At 41.7% G+C, this 18,590-nt stretch overlaps 1 protein-coding gene across 3 annotated transcripts in view; it reads left to right on the plus strand.

The window, feature by feature from the left end:
• Positions 1-611: 611 nt before the first annotated feature.
• Positions 612-18,590, plus strand: part of fhod3b (formin homology 2 domain containing 3b) — a 96,499-nt gene continuing 78,520 nt past the window's right edge. For all 3 annotated transcript variants that reach the window (XM_084356439.1, XM_084356440.1, XM_084356441.1), the window contains exons 1-3: positions 612-1,155; positions 7,969-8,075; positions 15,650-15,714. In XM_084356439.1, the coding sequence (XP_084212565.1) occupies positions 991-1,155; positions 7,969-8,075; positions 15,650-15,714 (337 nt within the window). In that variant the 5' untranslated portion in view covers positions 612-990. The remainder of the gene's footprint in view (positions 1,156-7,968; positions 8,076-15,649; positions 15,715-18,590) is intronic.

The following is an 18,590-nucleotide window of genomic DNA, read 5'->3' on the forward strand; positions in this document are numbered from 1 at the left end:
ATATTATGTTTTATGTAAAGGGCTATCTAGGGAGTCAATAAAGAGACATGAAGCACCTGACACATACATTTGGTTTACAATCTTAATTACAATCATTTATATCAGTCATCAATCATTTTTCAGACAAAAGATGTTGAAAGAAATTGAAGTTAACAAGAGAGTTAGCAAACACATCAACAAATCCTTACAGTGGTTTACATAATAATTTTCAACTGTTCATTCACAGGTAGATTTACAAGAATAAATATAATGAAGACCTGCTTAAGGCTGACCTTAGAAATAGTCGTTTGACAAGAACATTTCTTAACTCACTGGGCTCATCTCATGGCCTTCATCAGCAGTGCGTATTTGTCATGCATCAGAAATACTTCACATTTCGGACTGTGTTTTATTGTTAATCATTCATTAGCTGGTTTATGCTGCTAAAAGGGGGTGCTATGCTTGAGTTTTAAACAACACTGACTGGTATTGCGCATTGAATGGCTGAGTCACTGCCGGCCTCGGTGCAGAGCTTTTTTGCGCACTTCTCATGTTCGCCACTGGAGGCCGCCATTGCGCCTGTAATATGAGCTGTGTCGGCCGGCTGAGGTCTGGCTGCTGCGTCCCCCTGGCAGAGTTTGCGCTTGAGGAGGGAGCCGCTTCCCATCGCTCACACAGACCAGGCGCCAAGTGTAGCAGTCCCGTCCGCAGTCTGCCTCAGCACCTCAAACGCCCGCGATGCCCTTGGATACCGCCGCCCCGCTCTGACGAACCCCATCTCTCAGCGAGGCACCCTGGATCTTTACTTCTGGACTGTTGTGCGCACTGTCCCGAGTCCTCTGCGCTGCGTGAAGCGAATGGAGAAGGTCCAAGGATAACAGAGGGTGCAGGATTGTGCTACTGCAGGAGACCTGCCGGTAGTTCGCTGCCCGGGGGGCTGCCTGTCTGTCAGAGGCTGTGCTGTCGCATCCACTATTTCCATTCTCTAAAATCGCCTTGCATGGATACATCATGGCTACGTTTGTATGCAGGGTACAGTTCTTAGATGATACTGATCCATTTAACAGCACCAATTTCCCCGAGCCCACCAGACCACCTCTGTACACTTTCAGGGAAGATATTCCTCTCATCAATCAGATTGCTGGAGTCCACAGGCTGCTGAAAGCCCCACAGAAGGTATGCAGTGGATTTTTTTTAATCTGGTGATTAGCTTTTTGTTTATTTATTTATTTATTTATTTATTTTACCACCAAACAAACCTAATGGTTCGTTGATTGTGCCAGTGACCTGAAGCAGTTTGCTGATCTGTGATGCTGATGAGGCATCAACATGCATCCAAGCAGTTGTAGCATGCACACTGTGTCAGTAAGATAGGCTTATAACATGACTTTATGGAGTTTTTGGTGGCTCTAGGTGATATTGGAGTGGATTAGACAACCATTATTTGGGTGAGGGGAGGCGGGCATCTGTTAATGTTTACCCCACAACAGTAATCCCCTTCAGTTTAACCTGCTTTTCTTACTAGTCATTATCTGGACTGGGGGGGATATTTCAGTTTTGGCCCAGTTATTTTGTGTGACAGAGAAAAGACACAAAGGTCAATGCAATGGTGGTCTACTCAAGATATTAATAATGATTGTTTGTCTGTGTTGAGCAATTTAATCTTCTCTCAACCTTCAGTGAGGGCTTGACTGTGAAGTAGCTGATGAAAATGTAAGGCTTTCATGGAAAAGGAGTCTACTTTGCATTTGTGGTATCATCCATTGGCAGGCTTGAAGTCCATGTAGGAAACCACTTTTGCTATTATCACTCCAAACCCTCAATTAGATTAGGTGGGGTCAAATGGCCAGTTGGTCAGTTGTTGAGGGATGGGAGAGGGTAATTCCCCACCCGGATTGTCCTAGATCTGGGGATTTGAATTTGCAACCATCTGATCTCAGCCCAACTTCTGGAGCCATTTGTATCTAGACATAACATATTTTTTCATCGTTTTGTAAATTGACATTTTACTCTTTTTTTTTTTTTCCCCTCTCTGCATATTCTGCATTTTATTGTACCTCTACATTGCTGTGTTTGGTCAGCTGCATCATGTTGGTTTTCATGTATTCCTAACTGTTTGAGGAGGTGAAACAGTACTCATTGTTTTGGTTGCCAAAGTTTGCCTTCCCAAAATCAACAACTTCACAGCTAGTTTTAAGCAGCACAAATCACTGAATGTTCAACTCTGGTATGGTGTAATTATCGCGTTTAAGTTTCCTTAAGAATTAAAGTGACAAGTAATGTAAACCTGAAGGCCATTTTTTTTCTTTTAGAGGGCTCTGAGAGCTACATCTCTTGATAAACGCCTGTTTTCTGCCTTCTGATTAGATTATGGCATCAAAACACATTTTCAAAAAGCCTCATCTACTGACCTTTAAATTTAAAGAATAGCATCTGAGGTTGAGTCTTTTATTGAGCGTTCATCTCAGTATGGTTGGGAAGCCGTGTAAATAGAAAGTTAATTAGGGTCTTTTTTCATTCTGTCAGATCAGTGGTGCTCCATCTTGTTTGCGTAGAGCTGGTAAGATAAGTCACGGAAGCCTCAGGATGCTGTGGATCACCACAAGCCTGGCTCTCATTTGGCAGCCCACTCAGTCTGACCAGCAGGATGGGATGGGAACGCTTTCCATCGTTTGAGAGTGGAGAGGGAAGCGGGCGGAATTAAAAACACAAACAAAGAGCTGATGTACTTTGCACAGTCGACTGGTCTCAGTTTAGCAGCAGGCCGGCTGGACCGCAAACTAGACAGAGAAGGGAGTACCAGCGGTAGGCTCTGCAGCGCCTGGTTTGTGAGATTTGGTCACATTGGCGGTTAGCAGTAACTTGTAGGAGTAGCCCTTGTGCTTTTCATAAAAAAAGAATAACAATCAGGTGGATGCCACCACATTTGAGCAGTGAGTTCTCAGATTCACACACTCAAATGTGAAGATGCGACTTTGGTGTGACCCTGTAAGTACCTTTGACAACAAACCTGTTGTCTTTGAGCTGTCCCTACGGTACATTGCAATCTGGTATAAATAGAACGCTGCTAACACATGGTGCCGAGGGAGTCAAAACAGCTTGCATATGCTGTCTCTGGGCTGTTCCTGTCAGTTTCAGTCCACAGTCTCAAGTGGGGAGATCTGTACATGTGTTTGTGTGGTTGTTGTTTGTTGGACTGGGTTGCACATGGGATGGCACCTTGGGCACGCTGCTGTACAGAGTCAAACCTCAATTAGGAGTAACTGTTTAGTGAGGTTCAAACATCAAAAGCCAATATGACCAGGATTTATGTCTTATAGCAACGAGGATTCAAACCACAAGTGCTTGTGTGGCAACAACAGCTTCATCAGGACAGCAGACACACTTAGAAGCTGGAAGCACTGAATATTCTGAAGGCTGAACTCTTATGTTTAAGACACCAATATTCATCCATACCATGTGTATAGCTGTAGCATCTCATCTGTAAACAAGCTTTTTTATGGATGTTAAAGCAACATTATGTAGAAATTGGTATTTTATGCGATTTGGCTCCCCTAACAGTGCAACACCACTGTCGTGAATGCCATTCCCAGGTCTGTAACAATTTGTCAGATGTAATGTAGGTGCTAACTACAAACAGAACTCATTACGTCATAACAATGTTATGTGTTGAAAACTTGTATCTTGCAGTAAACACGTACTGTAAGTAACGCTGTGATCCTACCCTCTCACTGAAGTTGAGAAACAAGTGATCAAGACAGACACACCATTCACCTGATTACAAGACACTGTACCATCAAAATGATTTTGAAGCTGTTATTTTAAGGGAAAAAAGTTACATTATGTTGCTTTTAGTACGACTGGTACATAGCCTGACTCAAGCTTTTGATTTTCATGAATAATAAATTGTCCTTGTCAGATGACAAAGCAAAACCTACTGGTAACGCAAATCAATAGATCAGTAGTCCTTCACATGCCTTCTTCTCTGTCAGTGTTTTGTAGTTTGTGGCCTGGTGGCCTCGAGGCCTGGCATCTGATTGCAAAGCAGAATTCAAGGGAGGGAAAATGTGGCTGAGTCTTGGAGAATGGACTCTCACTTTACCAAATTCATTTTTTGGGCCGGTTGTTTTCCTGCATTTTATTCCCCCAAAGAAATTACAGAGTCCCATAATGAGAAGTTATGTTAAATGCTGTAAAATACAGGTTCCTCCTCCATGCCTGTCAAAGCTCCTTTGAATTCTTTTACACATTGTTATGCAGAGTTGAGGTTTTGCCGCTCTCCGCATTTTGAAAAGTTGTCTTAGCTCCTTTCAGAAGAATGCAGCATCCGTGGACAGACTCATCCCCTGAATGTTTGACAGAAACTTGAGATTACTATTGTGGTTTCTCCTTCATCCATCAAGTGTGTTCTAATGCGTTTTAAATCACTTGCCTTTGGAGAGAGACCACAAATACCATCCTCACCTTTATCAAACAAACCTTAATTCTTTAAAGTGGCTTACTGTAAGTCCTCTTGTTTGATTTAGAGTACATGGAGTTTACAGACAGAAATGTGTCAGACATGCTAACACAAGGTTAGCCTTTGCACAAAACTATGTAAAAGACAACATTGTTTTTGTTAAGCTGTTGATTTTCAAATGTGCCCAGTATATGCTGTCTCATTCCAGATGTCTTTCCCCTGTGGAATACAAAGACATTTGGAGTGAGATAGCAGTTTTTAATTGGAAATTGCATGGTGTTTATTTTTAGTCCTTTCTGCCTGCCTTAACTGCCTGCCTGGTCAGTGGACCACAGAATGGTGGTTGAAGGGAGAGGCCAGACCTCAGTGTGTGAGCAGAGCACTTGTGGTTGCTTCTCTGGACTTGGCCATCGCAGGGCCACCGTGGGTTCAAGTCCTGGGCGGGGGACGGCTAAGGAAGCCTCTGCTGCTGATAATCTGAGAGCACTGTTCCTGGATTAAGGGCCATTTAAAGTGCATCAACCTAGCATGGTTATACACGGCAAGGCCTCTAAACAGTAATCCGGGTTGATTATATAATGAGAACCTAAAGTGACACTGGTTATGTGTGAACATATGGGTGAAGAGATGGATACAAATGAGGACTGATTAATAGGACTGCAGACTTGAGCAGTTCACTTTGACTTTTCTGCTTTTTCGCTTTTGGTCTGCGAGTCAAAACCTTGTGTGGGGAAATGCATTTCTCAGTCCCACAGTTGGCTAATTACTGGTTTCTGCTGCAAATTCAGCCCAATGTTTTGTCTATTTCAGGTTGTGATACAGAGCGTAAAGCTGAAAGAGAACAAACAGTTTTTCTTCTCTTTTATCCCATCCACAAACTTCAACAAGACTTAAAGTATAATTTAGGAACTGCAAAATCTAAAAAGAGCAAAACATACCAAAATAACACACTGACCTGTAAAAATAAATCTGATTTTCATTCATAAATTGACAGCATTTTCACCCAGTTCATGATGGGCTTTTACGTTTGCAAAATATCTTGAGGTATATTTACATTTTCTGCTCGTAGAAGCAGCAACAGTATTCAGAAAATTCAACAGTTCTTTGAATGAAGATGCTTCTAGATTATTTAATTGACAATTATCATTGGCAGGTGCAGTACATTACCACTATTACCGATGAACACCAAAGATACATGTATGAGCACATGAAAACAGATCAAAATCCATTATTTAGGATAACCACAAGTGCCACAGTGAATATTTTGTTGATTTTTGATTATGAAGGGCCCAGCCACTGGTCATCTTATATGATTTAGTGTCTTCTTCTTCATGCTGCGTTTCATATTATTGTCACACCCATTATTTTTAAAGGCACGTCAGTCCATAGGCATAAAAATAGCGGGCCTAACTTTGGCCCTTATTCCTGGATTTCCTGTCGGTCCAGAATCTGTCCTGTAATCTAGGGAAGCGCTTTCTTCCCTCCTCTGCATGTGTACAGTAACGCTTTGTTTGTCTTATCTTCTCTGTCTACCTGGCTCCCCCTCTCTCTATCTTTTTCTACCTCTCAGTCTACCTCCCTGTACATCAACAGCAAGCTCACCAAGACTTGTCACTGTCTCAAAACAATAGGATATTCTGATCGACTAAAGCCCTCGTTGTATGTTTTCGTCCTTGCGCTTTGCCTCATTTCTTTTGTCAAAGTGAAGATGTGCAGCCCTGTAATTTTTTACAACTATTATATTACCAATAATCTTTTGGTTTACCATGCATGGAAAGCAAACAAGGCAGCTCAGAGTCACAGAGAGAGAGCGAGAGAGATGGAGAAAGAGTGCCAGCTCCCCTAACCAACCACATTTTTTGTTTCAGTTCTCAAATATGACACAGTCCTTGAGTGCTGTAGTGCAGTAATACAAACAGAGTGGCCTGACAGATCAAAGCCATCAGACCCGTAATGTCTTTCCCAGCCTTTTTCCTTCACGTTCAATTAAGTTACTGTCATATGTCAGAGGAAATTGAACTGCATCGGACCTGGCAATAACCGGTCTTATATAAAAAACACATGGTTTTACATGTTATATACATGTTTACATGTGTTTCTCTTCTTTTAAGAGAAAAAAGTCTTGCTGGCTGCTTGCTTAGGATGTGTCAATAGTAAGGTATGCAAGTGTATCATAGCATTTTGTACTTTACAAAGTCCTCAATGTAGGCAAACAAGAGAAGAGAAATGTACTGAGCCCACTATATTTGTGGAGTGTGCAGTATGTTGTTGTTTTAGACACCCTGACTGTTGATGGAGCAGAGCAGTACCACTCTCTCCACTTAAGTCACATGTTTGCCCTCCTGTAATGGTATTTGTTTTCCTGTTGTCTTCTTCACTGTCGGAGCTGCTGCCCTGGGGAGCTGACAGGCTCTCAATATAAATAGGTTAATATCTCCAATTTGGAGGTCAACCAGCCAAGAGAACAGACACTCTCATTCTTCATCTCCGCGACCGCAGTCATCTGATGACAGCCATTCAAGACCAGACAAATCATACCTCCCCTGCAAAATTATCTTGAGATGATGATAGTTTATCAGACAGGGGCCTGCAGAGAGATAAGAGGCACCAGACTGCCAAACTGCTCCAAATCTGCAAAACTTCTCTCCAACCTTGCCATGTTTGTCATTGTAGAGCGCTGACAAAAGCTGATAAAATAACTTTCTGAGGTCCACTGTATAGGACCATAACTGATTTTTTTTCTCACACAGCAAACGTGAGCAATATTGTTGTTGCAAGTTGTAATTTAAATAATAAAAGTCATAGTAAATAATACACAGTCATACTTCTTTTTCACAGATGCAGCAAACCAACCTCTCAGGAACATTAAACTACCAGATGGTTTTCCCTGTTTGCGAAGGTTGACTTTGCTTAAATTTTATGTCATGCTTGCTGATACAGTAACTCTTCACAACACAACATAAAAGACAGCCCGAAACTTGATGAATAAGAAAAATAATTACATTTGCATGGGCCATGCATAACCACTTTGCATTACCAAACATATGACCTATCAGATGGAGCCATGGATCCATGTGCTATGCATTTACAGATGAAGCCCCAGCTAGCTGTCAGCTAGCCTCAGATTAATTGGTGTCAATTTGGTGGCGATTATGAGGTTAGCTAGCTAGGATTCATTTTTTTATTCAATGGGCATAGGCTGTTCAATATTTGGCGTCTATGTTAGCAGTGTATCTAAGACACACAAACTGTATATACACACTTCCATATTTGTTTATTTATTGCAAGTCATATTGTCATCACAATATTTCCCTCATATCCTGCAGATCTGTGTCGAAATCTCCAAATCAACCTGGTCTATACCTTTTTCAGACGATTTGTGTGTTCTGATCAGATCAGATTGGAGCCATATTTGGTACAGAAGGCCTTTGGTTCCCAGTCTCATTCTTTACACATGTAAAGTGTTAATGGCATGACCTTGAAATGATTGATGACGAATCAGTGCTTTACTGTGTCTTCTTCCTGTCTAGCCTGATGACTGTGCCCTTCAGCTGTCCCACAATGGAAGCTACCTGGACCTGGAGTCAACCCTGGCAGAACAGAAAGATGAACTGGAGGGATTTCAGGAGGAAGGAGGGTGAGATAACAAACACCTTTGTGCCCATCTTTTCTCTTAGCTTTTCCTTCACTATCACCAGACTTCAAAAGCAAACACTGGCACACACAGAACATGCTGAAATGAAAAACACTCTGTGTTACTGCACTTAAAAATGGAAATACATTTAGGTACCTCCATAAAACATTGGTCATATATTCTTTGCACTTCAAAAGGTGCAGCTGGGATTTGTGCCAGAGCAGATTGAAAACACAAGAGTGACTGGCACTGCCTAGCAGGTTGATAATGTATGTTACTTGCCAGGCTTTGATTGTCCAGGAATAGATTGTTGTGGTCAAATTAGCTGTTACGAACCAGAAATAAAAATGTCTCATTCAAGAGTAACTGACATTTTGATTACAACAATCTGTCTTTTAAAAGCCCTCAACATATTTCAGTCGGACATAATCAGTACAATGTGATTAGTGTGTTTCGAGAGAGAGACACATAAAAATTCAGCCAAGATAAGAGGGAAAAGATGCAGTTTTTAAATCCTTGGTCATGGTGAAACTTATTAATATCCTGCTTGCCTAATTTGATTCTATTATAGTGATTTGAATCATAATGATACCCATTTCGTTCCAGGATGAATTAGGGAAATAATCCCTTTTCCGGACCTCAGCTGATGGAGCTCTCCTGCTCAAAAGCTGCAGGAGGGGGTTGGGTCTGTCGAAGAGCTGAGGGGACGGGGCTTTACCCCACCGGAGGGACTCTCAGTTTCAGATGTCTTTAAGCACTTTGGGATTCTAGAGGAAAAATAAGTTTAAATTGAATATCAGCACTAATTCCTCCGTGAATAAGTTGCTAAATATCTCAACAATCTCATTGGTTCAGGATATGTAATTTTGTTCGCAGATAATTTTTGGTATAGTATGAAAGTTATATGTTTTATCAGTTCTGTGGTGGTATTACTGCCCTTCTGGGTGACAGACTAAATGCCTCAGAGTTTCCATGGCATACATCCATTCATGTCCCTTAAAATACCTGGCCTCCCTGGCCGAGTGGCGGCAGTGATGTCATCTAAACCACTTATGAGGTGTAGTAATGTGTAATCACCCTCATCTCTATTGAATGTTACCTCAGTGCTCTCATTAGAGGTGGCAAAACTACAATTGTACACCCACCATCGTACAACCCTCAGCTTCTAATTTAGTAGCTGAACTGTTAGTGAGGTTTGGTCTTGACACAACTCTGAGACCTGGATGAAGAAGGGGTTTAAAATTGTGTTAGTTTCATTTCTGTTTCAAACAAGTTCTTTGGCCAGTTACTTTATTGACTCCATATGGTTTTTCATGTACTGTGGAGTATGTTGATATACCATCAAATGCCGCCCACTTTAGATGATCACAAACCAAAGGTTGGCATGAGAGTTCCTGGTCGGCTGGACCACAAACATGTATGGATTTATTTGTCTAACTTGGAATTCATAAGCTGCTCTCTAGCTCTGTGTTTCTATTGGACGTCGAGCGGGCTGTCCTTTCCCAGTTTCATCTGAAATCGTTAGGAGCTTATGGGAGGCTATTGAGAGCTGTGAGGTTAAAGTGGTCCACTTCTTCTCTCGTCGAAGGCCGAGTCTGCCAGGGCCCGCGTAATGCCAGCTGGCAGGGGCTGGTATGGATGTGTGTCATTAAACCCACACAGTGTTGTCTGAGGAGGCTGGGGGTTGAAGGTGGTTAGCCAATTATTTCGTAAAAATAGGGCAGTTCTGCTTGCTGGCTCTTTATGGTGCTGATGTGCCCATGATTGCACCCCCCACTGCTCAGTGTTGTTGATTTGATGATTATTGAGCTTATAAAAGGTCTGATGAGGCATTTCACCTTTACCTGTTCCATTTTATTTTTGTTCACCCTTCTTTTTAATGCATAAGATCTGTTGACAGCAATCTCCAACTCAAAGAATCTGGGTATTTCCCAGGTTTTTTTTTTACTTTTACAAGTCGATGTCAAAGTAACACCACTAACTCCAGCTAACAAGCAAAATTGTGCTTTCATTATTTTTGCTTGAAGCCCAGCCACCTATCTTTGGAATGAGAAACTATATTCATACACTGCCTGAGTTCCTGAACTCCCCTGATCATCGGCCATTGGATCCATCTGTAATTGATATTAATGACAGGTTACATTCCTGAGGCGCCTGTGTCATACCTAGTGTCTTTACAAACAGATTAAAGTATGATCCTCTGACAGAGCGCTCCAGAGCCAGGAGATATCCATGTCATGGGAGCTTAAGGGCCATAATCACTTCCACACCGTGTTTGAAGCTCAGCTATAGGAGATTGTGACTCATAAATCCCCTGTCCCATCTCTAATACAGTCTCACTTCAAGTTATAAAGTGACCATATAGCCCAGACATGTGCTGAGACATATCTGCACAGTTTTAGGTAGTCATTTAGGTTTGTAGCTGTGATAGATTGATTGACCCCATACACACAATTTCCTGCATTTGTAGCTCCTGAGCTGAGGTGAGGATGGGGGACATAGTTCAGATCAGATGGCCTGACATGTGCTTACAGGCATTTATAGCCTTTGGATATTTTTGTGGATTACGTGGATTGAAGAGAGTGGGCTTGCTGTAGCATTTTAGTAGAAAACAATGTTTTGAATTCATGTGTGGACTTATGTATGGGGCTTGAATTTCTTTTTTTGCACAAATATTTAGGGTTGCTCCCGACTAAAGATTTTCCTGGTCGACTAGTAGTAGTTAGGTCAAGTTATTAGTTGACTAGTTGTCGTACTTTTTGATTCTGAATGTGTTGGCAACAGCCAGCAAAGGAGACTGGAGATTTTTCTTATGTATTTCAACACAGTATTGCATCATACAAGTCTAGTGTTCAAAATACGGGAATAACAACTTCCATCTTCACAAAAGCAAATACTCGCAGACTTTTGGAATTTGTATACTGCAAATTAACTTGCTACTAACTCGCTCCTCTGCCACTTCAGGCCTTTCCGCCTTAACCTGTCTCCTTCGTCCCCATTGTCAAAGTCCTTGTTGGAGCTGCTGCTACATTAAATCACCTTGGTAACAATTAATACTATATTCCCTGTCATAAAACTTCTGTTGAGCCCATTTCCGTTGGCTGCTTGCCTGGCTACGGTTCTAGAGCTCATTCCTCAAAACATCCTCTTCCTGGCTGTGCAAAGTGTAAACACCAAAACTCCCTCCAGTTAGCTGCACGGCAACCTGAGCTGACTAGCAGCTAAAGCTAGCAGTAGTTTGCGAAGTCCATGTTATAAGAGGTCCCCTTGATACTTTCGTCCAGGCCCTAACGACAAGGTGCAGCACCCTAATAGACTCTCAGGGTTTTTTTTTCTGGGACTAATGAAAACTTGGTCAAAGGTTTAGTCGACTTAGCGAGCAGTCCTACAAATATGTGACATTGATTGGCAGATGATGAGTTAAATTGAAGGTCTTCAAGGACATGTTCCCTGGCTTGTCTTTAGAAGATAACACGAAGTGCTGTTATTGACTGCATAACTGATTCAGCATGTGAACTGTGTAGCTGAGATACAGCACAGAAACTTCTTAGCATTTTACCGCCCTGTTGCATATAAAGCACATCTGAAAGCCAACAAGTTTGTGCTGAATGTGCCTTTCTTGGCTTTATTGAGTGATCTTGATGTGTTGGACATCCAGTTAGAAATCAGGCAACAAAATCCAACTGTTCTTGTTCTCCAGGCCTCAGCTTTTCAGAGTTTCTCATCATATCCTTTCATCTCTCTTAGGACAGCTCTGCTTTCATTATTTTCATTTTTTTCTCACCCACTTGGACATTGTTTCGCAGACGCTCACAAGCACACAGAAGATTTTCATTTGAGGAGAAAAAGCATATTTGAGAAGAACCAGAGGAATTGTCAAACACAGTGCGGCTTAAACTTCAAGGGGGGAAATAGAACACCGGTTGTCCCTTCTGTGTTTGCAGAGAAGTTTATTGGTATTATTAACAGAATAGAACAGCTTGGTGATTGTTCAGTGTGTGCATGTGGTTATGTGTGTGTATGAGACCTGGTCGATGCTCAGTGAAGCAGCCCCTCCGACAGAAATGAGCCTTGTAGATGGTCTCTTAGCTCGTTTCTTCAGCCTCCTCACCCCCCCGGTTCACTCAGGCACTGCGAGTCCCTCAGGAAATGCAGGGGGTGTTCACCAAGAAGTGCTGAGTCAGTAGAGCTCTGTGGGGCCTTCTTGTCTGGTATTAATTGGTCTTCGAGGAGAAGCGCTGGCTTTACTGTATCCCAAGTATGTGTGTTCACTTTCTGCGGGTACACATTTTGTGCTGTTTCATAAACAGTGCCAGTAATGCTCCCCTAGATAAAGCCAGAGAGCGTGGAGCTGGCAGGCATCCACTGGTCCAGTTGCTGCTGCTCTGGGTATTAGGATTAAGACCGCGCTTTATGAGGGTGCTCTACAACAGAGCGGTGATGAGAGAATGGGGCTGCAACTAAAGATTAATCTGCCTATTATTTTCATGATTAATCATTTAGTCTATAAAATGTCAAAAAGTTGTGAAAAATGCTTATCCCAATTTCCCAGAGCCCAAATTGACGTCTTTAAATTACATCTCTTGTCCAACCAACAGTCCAAAACCCCAAAGCTCCTCCTGTACTGCCAAAAATGACAAAGAAAAGCAGAAAATCCTACATTTGAGGAGCTGGAACCAGCAAATGTTGTCATTTTTGCTTAAAAATTGATCAATGGACTAATTGTAGCCGCTTTATAGGAGAATGAAGGAAAAGTGAGAAGAAAATAGTGTGGGGTATCAACTTGGAAGATTAAGTTGTCACGTTTCCGCAGCTGCATTCTGTTTTATAACATTTGATATTCAAAGTGATGATGATGAATATCAGATTTGTGCTATTAAGTGAAAGATTTACCGCGCGCTGCTTCTTTTCTTGTACAAAAAGAATGAAATAGACATATGTTTCCAGTTAATCTTTTTTAAAGTCATCTTGTTTTGACCAATGCCTTGGGTAATGGTCAGGAAGTAAAATGTTAGTAAAAATTTGTTTTGGGTAGTGGTCAAGTTTTTTCATTTCATGAGATTATTAGAAATAGTCATGGTTATTCAAATGGAAGCAACAAAGGTTTTTCGGAAGCATGATGTTGCACATGATGAATCAGATTTAATAGGAGCTTGGCTTCAGTTGATTATACAGTACCACCACTGGAAGAAACCAGAACATCCTGGCACAGTAAAACATTTGACCAAAGAGGACCAGGGAATTCAGAAGGTATTATATCCCAACTTGTAGCCAATTTGTTTTTTGGCTCACTGTCTTTATAGTTATGATTATTTCTGTAACTTTGGGCTCCACCCTTTACAGGCCTGCAGCACTGTCTGTGGGAGTGTCCACAATTTCCATGTTTAATTGGTGAGGGGGGGGGTCTGAAAACCTCACTTATATTCCATGCACGTTTGTTTAATTTGATAATGAGCACGTTGGCCTGTGTAGCCTCAGGTCTTGGTTAAGCACAGGGATACTGTTGCAGCCAGGCAGAGAGAAAGCAGACGTTCGTGACAAAACGGCTCTGGTTACCCGTTTTCCTCAACAGCATCGCAGAAGATTAAGTTCCTGTTTGCCGTCTCATCTCACCAGTTAAGGTCCATGTTGACAGATGTTGCTCCTGTGTCGCCTCTGCTTGTTGCTGGATATTATATTTGATAACAGTGAGCATATGTAGACGTCTGTTGCCATGTAATCTGGCTGTGTGCATGTCAGTGTCTGTCTGGATGTGTGGAACAGTATGATCTGTGTTGATGGACTTTTTCTCTCTCTGTCAGACCCACTGCTGCCTGATCGTCACAAACAGCAACAGTCTGCTGTTGGCGCTGCGCCAGTCCGAACAATCACACAGCCTTTGTGCAGGCGGCATAAAAGCCCATTTGTCAGAGAGCCGACTGAGGAGGGGGGGTTGTTGAGCAACTCTACCTGCTGTGCTCTTGTCTACAGTTGTGTCTAATGGGTTTGTTTGTATGCTTCTTCAGCCAGTCGGGAGGTTATCTGTGATCCAAAAAGGGTGGCCCCCACCACCACCAAAATTCAACACAGGAGATGTGCTGTCTCTGTCAACTACATCTGAGGCATTTTTTTTCTAATGTCGTTATAGGAAGATGTCTCCTACTTCACTGTAAAGTCCATTCTAAATATATGTGCACTGGAGCCTCACGTTTCCACATCCTACCTGTGCATGTTAAGTATTGGACAAGGATTGGCTTTCAGACTATTTATGATGTCATAAATCATGCCCGTAGGCCCGCCTCTAAAAATCAGATTTTTAATGAGCACAGAGATTTTTTTTTTTGTTTTTACACTTTTAGCAATTAATGTGAAAACAGCCTTCTAATGTCAAACTCTGTGCATAATGTACATCATTTCACACAGTGAACCTCAAACATTCAACTGTAGGAACACAAAGAAAAACATATTTTTGACTGGAGGGGGACTTGATGAAAAATTCTGTTGATAATATATTTTAAAAACACATCAAGTAGCCGCGAGTTGTTTCTTTATTGGCATGAACAAGAGAAATCAATCAATCAATAAATCAATCAATCTTTATTTGTATAGCGCCAACAAAAGTCAGCACGTGACACTTTCCAATTTGAGCAGGTCAAGACCATACCCTTTAATTAAATGAAAGGTAATTTACTTTGAGTCAATCCTGCATACCGGCATAAATACCCACTTATGAAGCAAGTTTGTATTATAATCCACAGCTGAAGTTCAGTGTCGGAGTAACATCGGTTAACCTACAGTCGACCGTTTACAGTTTGCAGGAAATTAGTTGATCCTTTAAGGGTTTAAAGTTGGGCAATACTGAATAGATAGATAGACTAACACTTTGTTAGTTTGGGTCTTTTCATGGGATGTGTTGAAGGAAGAAGGAAAACAGTGAATAACGCCAGCCTTATAGCTTTAAAAGGCACATTTTTGATCAAACTCTGTACAGAAGTTAGAGAGTGGGCCTCTAAGTAGTTAAATCATCCTTTGTGTGACAACAAACTACACCGCTCTCACATTCACTTTCACCATTGAATAGAAATGGGCGGCATTGTTGTCGCCTTTGTTTTGGATTGTCATTCAGACATTGTAATCAGTTGACAGGATAGTGATAGGGTCTTGGCATATCTCCATTAACACAGGGGGCGGAGTTGACCTCTGAGCTACTCCTATCCTTCATTTTTACCTTTGGAGACCATTCCCCTCTCCTGTTCTGCGACCTGTTCCCTGTTGTGTTCACACTGTAAATAATGAAAGATTTGGATAAGTCTGAACAGTATCATTTGTTGAGAAAGTATTTAGCTTGAAGATTTTGCACAGTGGCGCTTCAGCTATATTTTCTTGTCAGCACTTGCCTGCCCCTGGCATATTGATGGCTGCCGTAGATTCAGACAGACGTTCTGTTTCTTTATCTTGATACAGTTGTGTGTGTACTACCCCATATACACACACAGACAAAAGCACACACACACACACACACAGACACACATAATCATGCACGGCTTACTGTCCTACTAACATTTCTTTTTCTCTCTATTTGTCTTTTCGATTCACAGGAGAGGCAAGAAACACAGCATCATTCTTCGGACGCAGCTGTCCGTCAGAGTCCATGCCTGCATCGGTGAGTAATAAACAGTGCTGTAATCTAAATATCTACATTTGTCACCTCTCACTTTGTGTTGGTCAGTTTGTCTTCCTCGGTCTATATCACCAGTGAGGTATGAACTTTAATTACCTCCATTAGCGGTGGATTATTTTACCGAGGTCCTTGTTGAACTTGCACAGTGGCAGTTTTGGGAAACAGCCTAGAATCTTAATTTGTGCGAGAACTAATAGCATTTCAACGACACTGTGAAAAACAGAACACTGGCACGGAGCGAAGACTGAGAACATTTTATGTTTCTGGAGTTACTGTGTTCTGTCACTTTGTTTTATTGGGCCTCCTGGTGTCTTTGAGTAATGTGAGGGAAACTAGCACAAAGAGCTGAGTGAAAACATATGCAAACATGCATGCACGTGGCACGCGTGCAAACACACACTCGTACAGTGTGCTTATCAGAGGTTGGCTTTTGATTAAACTGAGGATGCTAACTACAATGTAGAGTTTGGCTGAAATTCCCATTTGAGGCTTACTTTTCCTGCATCTCTCTGACTGTTTTAATAGGTGTTAATTGTTTTGCTACCTCGTTTAATTCATGTATAATGCAAGAAATGAATACAAGAGCCAGCAGTTAAGTAATTTGCCAGTGACTTTGTGAGCAAAGATCACTGCGGTTGTCAGTAGCAGAATGTGGAGGAGCACACACACTCACAAAAAGACACACGGTGCCTCTTCTACAGGCTTCAAGTGTAAAAATAACCCAATGCCTGGAAAAGCTATTAGGCTGTAAATTGTCAGAATTTGGTCGTTCTGTTCTCTAATGCAGTAGAAGTAAACCACAGACCCAAAAATCTTTCATTTTAGTGAAGTCACTATGCTCTGAGAACTATCTCTGATAGTTGTTTCTGGTTATTTATTCTACCTGCTGATGCATGATGTGTTATGCTAAGGTAAGCTGTCATGACAGCTCACTAAACCATTGGGCGAAGACAGCATTTGCTTGTTACTAATGAGGTCTAGTTCGCACATGTTGATTACAAAGAGGATTTCTCTGTGATGCACTTGACTGTAACTCTACAGTAATCCTATTGTATCTTATATAAACTGGCTTTTCAAACACTGCTAAATTATTATCGTTGATAATATTATTAGGAGATGCTGCCAGACATCCTCCATCTTTCAGCCTGATGTCAGAGGTCACATGCTGAACATGGCTTTAGCTGTGAACATTTGGCCGAACCATGTCCACACACTACGCTGAACTGGCTTTACCTTATTCTCTCCTCCTCCTGCTGGTGCTTGGCTTAGCTTAGTGGAGCCTGGGGAGTGGCAGACAGACTTGCCGCTCCTCTCTAAGTGGATGATGACCCTCTTTCTCTCTAAGTTGACAGCCACCTGTTGCCCTTCTCTGGTCTCCCTTAGTGGCTGCCCGTGTGGCGAGCTGATTTATTTCCTCCAGGCGAGGTGGTCACTGTTACTGTAACTTGTCCAGACATTTGAGCCTAATTTTATCTGACTAGAGGGCTTACCTCGTAGCCCCACAAGTGCCGAATTACTGGGTGATTTTCCTGCTCCACACAGGAGATAATTCTTTAGTCTTCCAGAGACAAATGGCATGGTATTCTTTAGACTGTGCACTTGCTCTGTATTAAGGGATTGAGCATTTCCCTGCTGTCATTTCATAGAATGTCCCCAAAGAGGAGCCCCCTTATTGTATTGTCTTTCTGTAAAGAGGGATGTTATGCGATGAAAATAGAAAAGCTGCACTCCGTTACAATAAATTACCTTTGGAGAATAGCCAGCACAAAATGTACAGAGGCATCAGAGTGGCTTTAACACGGTGATTTTCTGAATCTCTGGAAATCCTTTAGAAATGCTCCTTTTGTGCAAGCCTGAACTAATGTCACCACTCTTGTGTTGGCTTTATATCAAAGGATACTGTACTTGCATCAAACGTTACCATTGCTGTTTAGATATGTGTAGTGTTAAATCAATTATTTTGAACGTATCCTCACTTAAGATTGGGTGCTAAATTAGCCCACATAGTTGAGACATTTTGTTTATCCCAGAGGCCCCCTCCATCAGCATGAGTGATGAGCTGGTTACAGTCACGTATGTACTCTGTGCCGTTAAGCACTATTTAGTGGAAAACCCATTGCATGTATTTTAAGTAAGTAGTAAATAACTGTCTTTATGTTTTCTGTTTTCTTGGTTTCTCCAAACTTACACATCACAGGGCTAGCTTTCAGTTTGTGTGTATGTGTGTTTATGTGTCATGAACCACAGCGAGACTTAATCCAGGCTTCTCTAATCACAGTCATTAGCTCACACATACACATATGGTTCTGCATGGACCAGGCGGAAATCCATGCATCCAAGTTAGTGCTCACCCCAAGAGGTAATGGTTTATTAAACAGCTTCTTACCGCTCCAACTCTGGCACAATGATTTGTTGTAGTCATGCAGTGAGGCGGTCCAGGCTCTTTGTTTACTAAAAGTGCCTATCAGGCAACACACAAAGTTTTATCTCTGGGAGTTTTGGGTGTAGCCTCTTTAGCTTGACCTGTTTTTTAACCACTTACCTTTATTTCAAATGAATGAAGCCCTAGCCACTCAGATTAGCATATAAAGTATTCAGGTGACACTTTTGTCAACAGTGGTTTCTATTGTAAGCCCTCCTGGAGCTTAAAGGCCAAATACATGCTGTTAGATGATAAATAGGATTGATAGCGATGTAATAGGTATTGCACTGTAATAGCCAATATAAGCTTGTTGGATATTTGTCTGTATGGTTGGTATACAGTAAGGGCCTGCAACTATCTATTATTTTCATTATCAATTAATTGGCCAATTATTTTCACAATTAATCGATTAATTGCTTAGTCTATTACAGCTTTT

This window comes from Pagrus pagrus, assembly GCF_965226575.1.
Source record: "Pagrus pagrus genome assembly, chromosome: 7".
Lineage (NCBI taxonomy): Eukaryota > Metazoa > Chordata > Actinopteri > Spariformes > Sparidae > Pagrus > Pagrus pagrus.